Raw genomic sequence first — 13,938 nt, forward strand, 5'->3', positions numbered from 1 at the left:
CTCAGAATCTTTTGTCACTGTCTTATGCAAGTATTACAGGTAAAACACAGTGGAGCATTTATGGGACCCATGCAACAGGCCTGATAATACTAGAATTGATGTGGTGTTCAGAATGAACCAATCACTGCCATCAATTAAAGTGACTCCGATTAACCCTTTGCATAACCAGAAGAACACCATACCCACAGTGAAGCATGGTGATGGCAACATTGGGTGTGTTCGAAAACCTAGGGAGTTCTCTACATAGACAGCATTTTACATCATCCTGTGCGTGCTCCCGAGAGGTAGGCTGTTCAAAATCCTAGATGCCTTAATATCCTCACTACTAAGGTATCTTCACATTTCAATGCTATTTTGACTCAAAAATAAGTGAGCATCCGATGCTGCCTTAGCGGTGGAAGTAATCCCAGCATTCAATGCGGCATTCAATCCCAGCATTCAAAGCATTCAACTCTTCTCACAGAAAAATAAAAAACCATGGCGGACTGGGCGGAGAAACGAACGGAGATATTTTCAAACGTAAATAAATTATTATTGATTTTTAATTTGTATAAACTTGCACAAGTGTTTTTATTTGCAAATTCGGGCTTGTCAGCCCGTTGTACCACCCCATCCCATTGGTTTGAATGGCATGGGGCTAACTGTGTTAGCTTGGTAAGCAAAAACTGATGGAATCGCTGTCTGAGTAGCGCGTTCGAATAACCTGACTTATAAGTCAATGACTTATTAGAATCCTCTTTACTTAGGCAGCTGCCTATGTAGGCAGTAAGACAGCAAGGCAGCTCACTAGGTTTTCGAACACACCCATTAAGCTTTGCATCTGTTTTCTTCAGCTGAAACTTGGGCTTTAGTCAATGTGGAGGCAATTATTAACAGTTCTAAATAACAGTTAATTTAGAACAAAACCTTCAGGCCTCTTGTAAAAAACTAAAAATGATGACAATGACCCAAAGCAAACCAGTCAGAGCTTAATCTAATAGAAAATCTGTGCACAGGAGATGCTCTTGTAATCGAACAGATTTGGAGCACTTTTGCAAGAAACAGTGGCCAAAGATTCACACACTCACTTTCTTAACCGCTTATCCAATCAGGGTCATGGGGGGTGCTGGAGCCTATCCCAGCTTTTCAATGGGCACAAGGCACACAGTAACACCCTGGACAGGGCACCAGTCCATCGCAGGGCAGACACACATACACACACATACACACACCCATTCACCTATAGGGCAATTCAGTGTCTCCAATTGACCTGACTGCATGTTTTTGGACTGTGGGAGTAAACCGGAGCTCCCTGAGAAAACCCACGCAGACACGAGGAAAACATGCAAACTCCGCACAGAAAAGACCCGGACCGCCCCGCCTGGGGATCGAACCCAGGCCCTTCTTGCTGTGAGGTGACAGTGCTACCCACCGAGCCACTGTGCCACCCTGTCTCCTACCCAAAAACGACTGAATGCCATCATGAAATCAAATAGTGATTTAACAAAGTACTAGTTTAAGGGTGTGCATATTTATGCAACCACATTATTATTTTTACCTTCCCCCAATACAATTGAAATGTACAGATTATAGATCATGTTAAAGGTGGAAAAAGTTCCTGAATAAATTATCTTGGTCTTCACAATAACCTTAAAGCATTATAATGGTGCTGTTGTTTCTAGTATGTTGCCATGCAACACACCATCATGCCACAAGGCTTACTACTTTAAAAATACCCATTTTAATAAAACAGATTTTAAAATGTGATCATTTATTAATTCTTTAATTTATACTATCCCCTTATTCTGATAATGGTCAAGGTGGGTCTGGTACAACATGGAAACAATGAAAGCAGGACAGGAATGCATTTGAGGAAACACTCATATAGCAGCTAACCCACCTTTTAAATGTTTAGATAAAGTTAAAGATAAAAATAGGGAAAACAGAGTACCTAGCAAAATCCTATGTGGACATTAGGAGGACATGGCAAACTAATCACAGTGTCTGAAGGTAAGACTCCAATCCAGCACATCCATCCAAATATATAAAAATATTAAACACTCATTTAATGATTGAGTTTATAGCTGTTTTAGAATGATAAATCTCCAGTGCTACAATGTTAGCTGCTACTTTCCTGATATTTTTCTTGCTGTACATTGGTCGGTCTGGCTTGTATACCAACATGCATTGCATACTGTGCACAAAAAGATGAGTGATATAAAAATATATATATATTTCTTAATTATTCCATGCATTCAGTGATATACATATACGTTTGTAAATGACAACATCTTAACAGCACAGATTCAGTAGCACAGATTTTTTGGAGCAATACTGTACTTATATGGGTGTGGCTTATAATTTTATATTTAATCCTAAATGACACTAAACTACACTACATTTTATACTTCAATCGCAGCTGATCCAAGGATCTGGATCTAAAAGAGTGATATCTACAGACTGTTCATAAGATGTTGAGCAAGGCACATAATTTCACCCTGTAATGCTTAGTGGCATTGCCAGTTTAAGTCCATCTGTGTGTTTTTTTTTTTGTTTTTTGTTTTTCAAATATGCTTTGTTTTAATAAATAACACAAATATATTTATACATCATATTAAAGACATGTTTAAACTACACGCATTTCATATAACTTAAATAATAATTTATATGTACAGCCTCCCATGGTACAATAGAAAGACAGTGGAATAGTTGAGTTGGACTTTGTGGTTTGTTTGTTTTTACGTCCTGCGTTGTTTACGTGAAAGTGCGCAGACGCATGAGGTGTTTATCCGTATCCAGCGCCAGTTTAGCACGTTGTTGTACTTGGTCAAGGCACGGACGTACGTCTGTGAGGTTTTGCACTGCGAGTTCCAGTGCTTGTCGTCTATTCCTCGACAGCCACTCTTAAACGGTTTGCTGCTCTGACAGCTGGTCTCGTAAAAGTATTGCTTCATGCTTGTCCACACCATGTCGACCTCTGTGAGCACGGAGACCTCGCGGCCGTGGATGTCCACTGCCATGGTCTTGTCTGTCACCCAGCGGCTCCTGCTGTCGCACACCGAGTACTCGGCGCGGTAGCTCTTGTGCTCTACGTAGCGCTTCTGCCGTGTCTTATTGGTGGCTTGAGAGTCCTGAGCACTAACAAAGTCATCCATGAGGTAGAGCGGTGGGGGCTGAAGAGGCGGCCGCTCGCTCAGTAAGACCCGCGGGGAGTTGTAGCGTTTGTGCTGCCTTAGAAGCTCATCAGTCATAGCCCTGTTGGGCTGCTGAGCAGATGGCCTGGCGTGCTGTGGGTAGTCCATATTTGTGGGAGCGTTGATGGATGTGGGCAGGGATGTATCCTGGGTCCCCTCGTCTTGTTGCTGTCGGCTGCGGCTAATGTCAGCCTGCAGTAGCTTGACGATGAGTGTGTTGATGGGGTCCTGTGTAGGCCGCTGCTTGCTTATACTTGTGACAGAGAAGCAGTAAAGGTACGTGAGGAACATCACGTACAGCAGGATGGACATCACTAGATTCACCTGTAAGATCTGTAGAAAGACAGAAAGAGGAAGCTGTAAGAATATTTGTCATTTTTCTAGTTCTGGTGATGGTTTATTAAATGGTTAACTAGTCTAGGTGGCATCTATTTCTTTATTTTATTTATTAATTTTTTACTCCCTTTTAGCGCGTCCAATTTGCCCGATTGTGTCATGCTTCCTCTCCACCAATGCCGATCCCTGCTCTAATTGAGGAGAACGAAGCTAACCCATGCCCCCTCCGACACGTGGGCAGCAGCCGTATGCATTTTGTCACCTACACTTTGACGAGAGCAAGGCGGATCAGCACTGTGTATGGAGAGACACACCCTGACAGCACTCTTTTCCCATCTCTGTGCAGGTGCCATCGATCAGCATGTGTTAACATTAGTTACGTGTGACAATTATATATATTTTCTTAACCTGCAATGGGTAAATGTTAGAGCCAGCTTCCTACACAGTTCGAAGTTCACTTCATTTGAACATTTTTGTTATCTTTGGATTGGAGTCTCACTTAACATGGTGGAATACTCTACGTAGTGCACTTCACAGGAACAACTGAGGTGAATGGAACGCTCCGACAGAAATGGCGCTAATGGTTGAAAGACCGCTTTCTGAACCAATCAGACCTTCTGATTTAAATTTTTTGTAAGAAATGCTGTTATTTGCATTTATTCAGTTTGCGTCACACAGATGATGTGTCAGTGAAACGCTTAATTTGCTTTCTGACAAGTTTTACTTCACAACCAGGAAAAGTTTGAAGGTTTACAGTTACAAAATAATGGATTATATTCCTAATGGGACACACGGTTATAAATTTAATAGCATCTGGAAGAACATAAGCTAAGGTAAGCATTGGTTATGATTTTTTTTGCTGTGTTTTGGATTTTGGCCGCTGTGCCGTGATTTATCGTGCGCTTTTGTTTTGCAATGAAAAAAAAAACATATCAGTTTAAACTTTTAAATTACATTCATTTGCACAATGACTAAGAAAGTAAAGGCACTAAGTAAAACAGCAAAATACAGTTGCTAATCTGTTGTTGTTTTTTATCTGAACTTACATATTATTTGTTTATTTCTATGCTACATTTCCAATATATGTTTTGTGTATATTATATTGGCTCGTGACTTGACTCAGACTCTAGCCTAAAGACTTGTGACTTGACTTGAACTCTAGCCTAAAGACTCGTGACTTGACTCGGACTCGTATTTTGTGACACCACTCTGACCACAGCCAAAGTCCAGAGAACTCATGGTTTCTGCATAGAATTATTAAATGGTTTCCTTTTTTGATGATAGAGTTTCAGGTTGCATTTCAGCAGTGGTAGACTGTGTTAAGTGACAACAGTTTTCTGAAGTATCCCCAAGCCCATGTGGCTGTATACTGTGTATGTGGCACAGTGGAATGGTGGTTTCTTATGCGATACCATCTGAGCATGTACATTACATGACAATAGTATTTGCAGATCTTGACTGTACTGAAATACAAGACATTCTTAGCCATTACTAGCCATACGTATAATGAAATGCATGAAGTTAATGTCCATAGTAACATGGGTTGATGCCTGCCTTTGGGCACTGTCTGTGAGGGGTTGTACATAGAATTGTTTTCAGGTATTTTTGGTTTGTACAAACAATTGTCTGCATGTATAAAGTACATGAAAGAATAGTCTTGTGGCCAAGGTTGGAAAGAAACCCAAACTGACACCTTATATAATTATAACATTTGTCCAGAATAATTCAGAAACTACAAACAAACATATGGATTCAAGCCTAGCACCCAGTGTTTACATGTGACGCCAGTCCCACCAAAACCCTAAATAAAATAAAATGGTTTTATAATGCACCAGTGGGTACATTACTTTACATCCAGTGTCAGAAGGGTAAAAGTAAAGTTAGATAAAATTCCAAGAAAAGTTACTCTTTAGTGAGAAGTGTAAAATCATGGATGAGTCTTGCACAACATTAAGTAATGAAACCAAATCCTTTCTGTCCTAACAGACCTCTGAGAACCCCTGTGACTTTGTAATTTCCTTCACTAGTGAATCCCACCCTGCCAGTGTTGTGATTTATTACTTTACCATGTAAAAATGTGGGGAAAAGGTGTATAGACATTGCTTTGGAGGACCAGAACATTTGTTTCAGATGTTACTTAGGTAGGTACTTGTTATCTTAAGACTTTGTATTCGTGCTTGGGGAGTCGTACAAGAAATGAAATTTTAAAGCAAATTTTAATTGGTTTGCCTGGAATGTCTTTGTGATGGAAAATATAAATACAGTGGAAAGCAGAAGGTCATAAATACGGTACTTTAACCTTTTCTTATCAATAAAAATTGGCATTAGTCTCTACAGTGTTTATATCCAGTTTAAAAAAGAAATAATTTGCCTAAAATTGCCTCCAAGTTGTATATGTACACCCCTTCTCCATTTTTGATATATTAAAGAATTTCAAGTATTAAACTAAACTAACCAACCACAAGATAAATCAAGACCATATAACTACTTTATACTATTATATTGCCAGTGTAGATTTTACTTTTTATCCAGCATATCCCACAATAATATTGTTTAGGGGCGCCCAGGTGGCACAGTGGGATATTCCACTAGCACATCAACGCCAAGATTCTGAACTCCTCGGTTCGAAACTCGGCGTTGCCACTGGCCGACTGGGCGCCATTTGGCGGGCACAACTGGTAGTGCCTGCAGCAGATACTAATTGACCACCGTATCTGCAGGGTGGGGGCTGGACTATGTGTGGGGTGGGATCTTCACATGCTGTTTAAGAACCCTGATTGGCAGAAGAGACGCCTGTGCAGAATAAAGAGGCAAGAAGAGGAGGGCTGTGCATGTGTCGGAAGAGGCGTGTACAGCGACGTGCTCTTTTTGGATGCAATCGGGTATCCCTCAGCAGCGGAAGACAAAAATTGAGTGCGCTAAATTGGGAGGAAAATGGGGAGAAAATGCATTTAAAAAATTGTTTAGTTATTTATTGCAATACTTGGAAAAAAGAAACAGATATACCTCTGAAACAAAGCTGTTAAAACAAGTGGTCACTATTCAGCTTAGTTAGTATTGAGTTAATATAAAACAAATGATTTTATAAACCTCTTGGCTATTGGTGTGGCTGAATCACCTACAACCAACTATAAGAACCAGTGTTCACATACTTTTGGTCATACAGCATATTCTAAATATCTGGCATAAAACCTTACCCAATGAAAACGGATTTACTCGTAAATCTAAAAACAGCTTTACCCTTCAAACAATTTGACAGTACTGACAAACTGTGGTTAAGTATAAACATTAGTTCTGCCAACACCTTTTTGAGATTACATAATAGAATGGCATTTAGAAAAGTATATACACCGATCAGCCATAACATTAAAACCACCTCCTTGTTTCTACACCCACTGTCCCTTTTATCATTTTATATTTGTAGTCCATCTGTTTCTCTGCATGCTTTGTTAGCCCCCTTTCATGCTGTTCTTTAATGGTCAGGACCCCCACAGGACCACTACAGAGCAGGTATTATTTAGGTGGTGGATCATTCTCAGCACTGCAGTGACACTGACATGGTGGTGGTGTGTTAGTGTGTGTTGTGCTGGTATGAGTGGATAAGACACAGCAGCACTGATTGGAGTTTTTAAACACCTCACTGTCACTGCTGGACTGAGAATAGTCCACCAACCAAAAACATCCAGCCAACAGCGCCCCGTGGGCAGCGTCCTGTGACCACTGATTAATGTTTAGAAGATGACCAACTCAAATGACAGCAATAGATGAGCGATCGTGTCTGACTTTATATCTACTAGGTGAGTGGACACGGTATTTAAAAACTTCAGCAGCGCTGCTGTGTCTGATCCACTCATACCAGCACAACACACACTAACACACTAACCACCATGTCAGTGTCACTGCAGTGCTGAGAATGATCCACCACCTAAATAATATCTGCTCTGTGGTGGTCCTGTGGGGGTCCTGACCACTGAAGAACAGGGTGAAAGCAGGCTAAAAAAAAGTATGTAGGAAAACAGATGGACTACAGTCAGTAATTGTAGAACTACAAAGTGCTTCTATGTGGTAAGTGGAGCTGTTAAATGGACAGTGAGTGTAGAAACAAGGAGGTGGTTTTAATGTTATGGCTGATTGGTGTAGGCCAGCTTTAATTTTTAGCCATTTCATGTATTTGTGGACACTCCTTCTAACTGGCTTTGCCTATTACTTCATTTTTCTAACAAGTGCAGAAATTCAATCATACAGCCATGCAAACTCCACAGAAGAAGAATGATTTGTCTCTTGAGGAGCTTAATGACTTTTAACATGACACATAGAATGCTACCTTTTTAACAAGTCAGTTAACTTGAAGTTAAAAGGTCCATAATTAAGATCAGTTTGTACACAAAGCCAGATGTAACAAGGTCCCTGGTGCTTTTTAGCTGTTTATACTGGGTCCCTTTTTGGCTCGAACATACCACATACATTCTAAAAACTTCTGTGCTGTCTTGATTTAAAGTTAAGTTTGGTAAAGGCAATTTACTCTGTCTGCATGTCAGAAATACACATTTACATGTATTTCTGACATTACAGTATTAACAAACAAGCTCATAAAATCCATTCTGGATTCTTATTTTTACAGGTTGTAATTTTAGAGCTAGAGAATATAGCTGCATCCGAAATTGCATACTTCCATACCAGTGGCGGCTGCTGGTCTTTCAAAGAGAGGAAGCTCATTGTCGGCTTACATCATAAAATTTGTCAATTTATTTATACATAAATTCTGCCCTCCGTTCCTTTTCAAGAAAATGGCCTGAAATGGGTGGCAGTTTGTCTTTCAATTTCACTCATAAAATCCGCGATGGGACTGAAGCTCCCAGTGATTAAGTGAAGGTGTAGATCTCAAAATAGCTGTCAATCAAAATGGGATTCAGCCTTTCGACTGATCCTCCAATCATCTTGCAGAAGCTTGTGTCCAGACCCGCCCACAGCTCCATTCACCCCCAGAGACGCTCAGCGTCCTGGGGCAGGACAAAATCGTGGCATTTATCCAATGACTGGCGAGTTTCGAAGCAATGAAAAAAACCTTTCCATGCAGTCCCGTTGAAGTGAATAGACGCTCAGCTTCTGTGGGCAAATGCATTGACGCTACAGGAATGTACGAGAAGATCGAGTCAGTCGATTTGTGATAAGTAGCTGATTCTGAACTAACTCGTCTTCGAGATGAACGTGTTCTAACGCTTTTGTAGTAATGAAATGTTAACACAACTGTACATACGTATTTGACCATTTAATTTTTGACATTTTAAGGGAAGCTGAGCTTCCCTTGCAGTCTTAGAGAAATCGCCACTGTTCCATACTGAACAGTACGCGAAAGCAGTATGTGAGAGCGGTTAGTATGTTCGAATAGGTAGTATACATTAAAAAGTATTTTTACACATAGAAAAGTACCCGGACGACCTACCGCCTGGGCAGCCATTTTTGAGTATGCAAATGATGCACACCTATGCTCCGATAATCTATCCCATAATGCAACTGGAGCTGCAAAGGCGTTCGTGGCGAAGAAGAAAGATGGCGAAAAGCGAGTAAGACAAACATTAAACATATTATGATTAAGTACAACCCTGAGTAACGTTATCAGTAGCTTTGTGAAGAACGACAAAAGTAATTTTGTCCGATTTTAAAATTGTTATAACTGTAGTGATGTGATGTCATGCACTCATTTCAATACTTCACACACTATATTTTACATCACACACATGATATTGTATTATTATGTTAGTGTCGTTGCAGTGCTAAGAATGGTCCACCACCCAAATATCATCTGGTCAGTTAAATGAAACAGTGGTACTCCAGGGGGGAGGTTTGACAGAGTGTACAGAGCAACAGATGGGCTACATAAAGCTGTGCCTACAAGATGTATTAAGTGTTATTTATTATCTGTACCCAATAAAATGCTTGGTGAGTGTCTACGTTATGAAGCTATTTTCAATGTAAGTTTTTTAAAGATAAATATTTAGTGTATATGCACTGAAACACACTTAAATTGGCACTTTCTTTACAGCTGTTTTTTTTTCTACACCCAAAATTTAGAGGTTGAGCCTCTCGTGTAAAAGTAAAATAAACATCCGCTCCATCAAAGCAGGAAGACAGTTACTGTACAATAACAACCACAATTTTAATTTATTATAAGTCTCTTCCAATACAATCAGGTTTTCTTTTATATCTGTCAGCTGTTAAATATACAGGTTATGCAGAAGTAGGTCAACTACCAGGCTTTTGAGAACCTGAGTTCAATCCTGTCTGTGAGTAAACTAGCTTATTTTTTCATTTTGTCTATGTACGTTTCCACCACCAAAGACTCTGGTTTGCCCTAAACTGGCCCTAGGTATGATCCACTGTGATGACCCCTAATACGGGAGCAGCCTTTTCCAGGGTGTGTTTTTTCCTTGTGCTTAGTGTTCCAAGGTTTTGCCAGGGCCACAGAAACCCTGACTGGTTTATTAAAAACACTGTAAATGTGGTATTAACTTCTGTATTTTTAGGTTTCTGTATGTCAGTAAACCTTGATTTTTTATGCTGATGTTATTTAAATTATGTGCTCATTTGGCAAATTATCTAATCAGCATAACAATTTGAGTAAAACGTTAAAACAAAATACAAATTTGTGATTTGTGTCAGTTTCTTTCTCACTCACTTTCTCAACTGCTTATACAGTTAGGGTTGGGGGGGGGTGCTGGAACCTATCCCAGCTTTTCAATGGGCGCAAGGCACACAGTTACACCCTGGACAGGCCACCAGTCCATCGCAGGGCAGACATGTATACACACACACACACACACACACACACCCATACACCCCTAGTGTCTCCAATTCAGTGTCTCCAATTAACCTGACTGCATGTTTTTGGACTGCGGATGGGAAACTGGAGCTCCCGGAGGAAACCCACGCAGACACGGGGAGAACATGCAAATTCCGCACAGAGAGGACCCAGACTTAATCTTAACTAGACTATGATTACAATGAATCGATATTTATTTGAAACAGCAGAGGGAAATGGTGCTTTTCACCTCGCCTGGTTGACGTCACTAGAGTTGACAGGTTCAGAGTTTTCCAGCCAAATATATTCATGTGAGGATACTTTCTTTATTTGTATTATTCATTTATTTATATAATGTGGGATGTTTTAAAATTTCATTTCAATTTTTTTTACACAAAAAGGGAAATGTGCAGCAGTGTTTTGCATAGACAAATACAGTATTTTATTTTATTTTTTAAAAGAGAAATAATAAAAGGAAACTTTTATGATAATTTGTCATCTGTCATCAATTTCATTTTGTTTAAAAAATCGGGAAAATATAGTATCGTGAACCCAGTATCGTGAATCTCATCGCATCATGGGTAGAGTGTATCTTTACATCCCTGCTTAACACTGTCTACAATTTGCCTTTGACACTACTCTATAAACACTATAAACACACTATAAACATGCAACAAACAGCATGCAGAAAACAAAGACAGATGTCCCCACAGTCACATGTGGTAGGTAGAGGACAGAGAATTGCTGCAGGAGTGGAGTGATCATCAGCGGATCAAAAGCATGTTGATTTAAAGTTAGCCTGACATGGTCTGAACGTTGCCTACGGCCACTACAAAGTCTTACATAACTTGTGATTCTAAAATATTTGCCTGTTTTATGTGGTGTCAAATAACATTTCATTCATACATTCATTCGGACGGCACGGTTTCCTCTCACAGTCCAAAGACATACAAGTGAGGTGAACTGGAGACACTAAATTGTCCATGACTGTGTTCGATATAAACTTGTGAACTGATAAACCTTGTGTAATGAGAAACTACCGTTCCTGTCATGGATGTAACCAAAGTGTAAAACATGATGTTAAAATCCTAATGAACGAACAAACTTCATTCATTCATTGACTGTTTTACCACTGCTTTATCCTAGTCAGGGTTAGGATGAGTCTTATTCATCGGTGGGAAACACCCTGAAGGTGATGAATTAATAAAGGATCCTTCTAGAAAGATTACAAGACGTGCTGTCTTTACTGTGCTGCATCAACACTTATTTACTCAAGGGTAGAGTGCACACTCATACTACTTTCTTTTTTTCTTTCACTCACTCACCCACTCACTCGCTCACTCATTCTCTATTTCTTATTCTATTTCTTAGTTGACTGAAATTCAACTGAAATCCAGAATGAATTTGTATAAGCCTGCAAAATTCACTCACTCACTTTCTTAACCGCTTATCCAATTAGGGTCGCAGGGGGGTGCTGGAGCCTATCCCAGCTTTTCAATGGGCGCAAGGCACACAGTAACACCTTGGACGATTTAAATCGGTTTACATGTATATTGAATCGATATTCACTTTAAACCTCAGTAGGCACTGGCGCTACTCACCTCGTCTGGTTGACGTCACTACAGGGTTGCCAGGTTTGGAATTTTCCAGCCAAATTTATTTATGATAAGCACAAATACAGTATTTTATTTTATTTTTTAAAGAGAAATAATAAAATGACACTTTGTCATAATTTGTCTTTAATTTAATTTCGTTTTTTAAAAATCGTATCGTGAAAAAAAATTGCATTGTGGGTAGAGTGTATCGTTACATCCCTACTTTTAAATCCACACTTTAAGAAAAGAAGAAGCCATTTACATATGTCCATTACAATGGCAATGAGCTACACATATTATACAGACATAATTGTATAAATGCATTAGGTACAGTGGTGTTGTTTGGAGTGTTAACACCTTCCTGGCAATTCTGGGGGAGAATACAAAGTATACCGATCACCCTAACAGGGTATGTGTTCCTAATAAAGAGGCCAGTACGTTCAAACAATATTTAAAATACCAACAACACTGCTGCACCTGATACCCTAATACCAGTACAACTCACTTCCATGTCATTACCATATTAGTCATTCGTCACTGCAGTCCTGAGAATGATCTATTGCCCAAACACCTGTTTAATGGGGATCCAATAGGGGTCCCTTTTGATTGATAATGAAAGTGTACACAAAAACAGATCAAAACAGTCAGTAATTGTATACCCCCAAAGCTTACTAGCATAGTAGATGGAGTTTATAATTAATAAAAGTACATGTGCTCTGTGAGTGTATTTTCCTTTACATTGTGCTAAATGGAGGTGTTAAGCTGATCAGATGTGGAAGGTCAGCTAAACCCATGGTGCCAAATTAACACCATTTACCCACTTAAGTCCAGCTAAGTGCTGAACAAGACCATAGGGGTTATTAATATGGAGATTTTAGCTGGTGAAGGTTCTTCACTGCCTACGCACATCACCTACAACCAGCCAAGTAGGCCTACTGCTCACTGAGCGTTTAACTTTCAGAGGATTTATCTAGCTACAGCCTCCAAACAGCCCTGCATTTACAAAGATACACATAAAAGGTCTGTTTAAATGATTACACATATTAGAAACATAAAAATGCATTATTGCTTCACAACATATTTCCGAACAGAATGTATAAAAGGTGTATAAAACCAAGCACCTAGGCATGCAGACTGCTTCTACAAACATTTGTGAAAGAATGGCGCATAGTGCGCAGAGGTCGCCAACTTTCTGCAGAGTCAATCACTACAGACCTCCAAACTTCATGTAACCGTCAGATTAGCTCAAGAACAGAGAGCTTCATAGAATGGGTTTCCATGGCCGAGCAGCTGCATTCAAGCCTTACATCACCAATCGCAATGCAAAGCGTCGGATGCAGTGGTGTAAAGCATGGGTTATGGTGTGGGGTTGTTTTTCAGGAGTTGGGCTCGGCCCCTTAGTTCCAGTGAAAGGAACTCTTAATGCTTCAGCATACCAAGAGATTTTGGACAATTTCATGCTCCCAACTTTGTGGGAACAGTTTGGGGATGGCCCCTTCCTGTTCCAACATGACAGTGCACAAAGCAAGGTCATGACAAGGTCAAGACATGGATGAGTGAGTTTGGTGTGGAAGAATTTGACTGGCCTGCACAGAGTCCTGACCTCAACCCAATACAATTAGATGAATTAGAGCGGAGACTGAGAGACAGGCCTTCTCGTCCAACATCAGTGTCTGACCTCACGAATGCGCTTCTGTAAGAATGGTCAAAATTCCCATAAACACACTAAACCTTGTGAAAAGCCTTCCCATTAGAGTTGAAGCTGTTATAGCTGCTAAGGGTGCGTCAACATCATATTACACCCTATGGATTAAGAATGGGATGTTACTCAAGTTTATATGCGTGTGAGGGCAGACGAGCGAATACTTTTGGCAATATAGTATACGTGTGTATTTACATGTAGGTTCTTTATTTTGAAGAAAATACTGTATCTGTTTTTGGTAATCTTGTGATGGCATTCCAGTAGTTGCATGGGAAGAATAAAAAGCTGATAAGCTCCTACATTCCTGAAAACCATCTTCCAGATCTGTTTCTG

The 13,938-nt window shown here is 39.9% G+C and overlaps 1 protein-coding gene across 1 annotated transcript; it reads right to left on the reverse strand.

Moving 5' to 3' along the window:
* Window positions 1-2,717: 2,717 nt before the first annotated feature.
* Window positions 2,718-7,609, reverse strand: ntf3 (neurotrophin 3). Its single transcript, XM_063006521.1, has 2 exons — window positions 7,598-7,609; window positions 2,718-3,506 (listed from the first exon to the last, which is right to left on the reverse strand). The coding sequence occupies exon 2, from the start codon at window positions 3,483-3,485 to the stop codon at window positions 2,718-2,720; it is 768 nt and encodes a 255-aa protein (XP_062862591.1). The 5' UTR covers window positions 3,486-3,506; window positions 7,598-7,609.
* Between the last annotated feature and the right edge of the window lie 6,329 nt (window positions 7,610-13,938).

Source organism: Trichomycterus rosablanca, chromosome 1 (assembly GCF_030014385.1).
Source record: "Trichomycterus rosablanca isolate fTriRos1 chromosome 1, fTriRos1.hap1, whole genome shotgun sequence".
NCBI classification, from domain to species: Eukaryota; Metazoa; Chordata; class Actinopteri; order Siluriformes; family Trichomycteridae; genus Trichomycterus; species Trichomycterus rosablanca.

Excerpts from the sequence above, each read along its gene's own strand:
- ntf3 (XM_063006521.1), bottom strand. The coding sequence starts at position 3,485 with ATGTCCATCCTGCTGTACGTGATGTTCCTCACGTACCTTTACTGCTTC.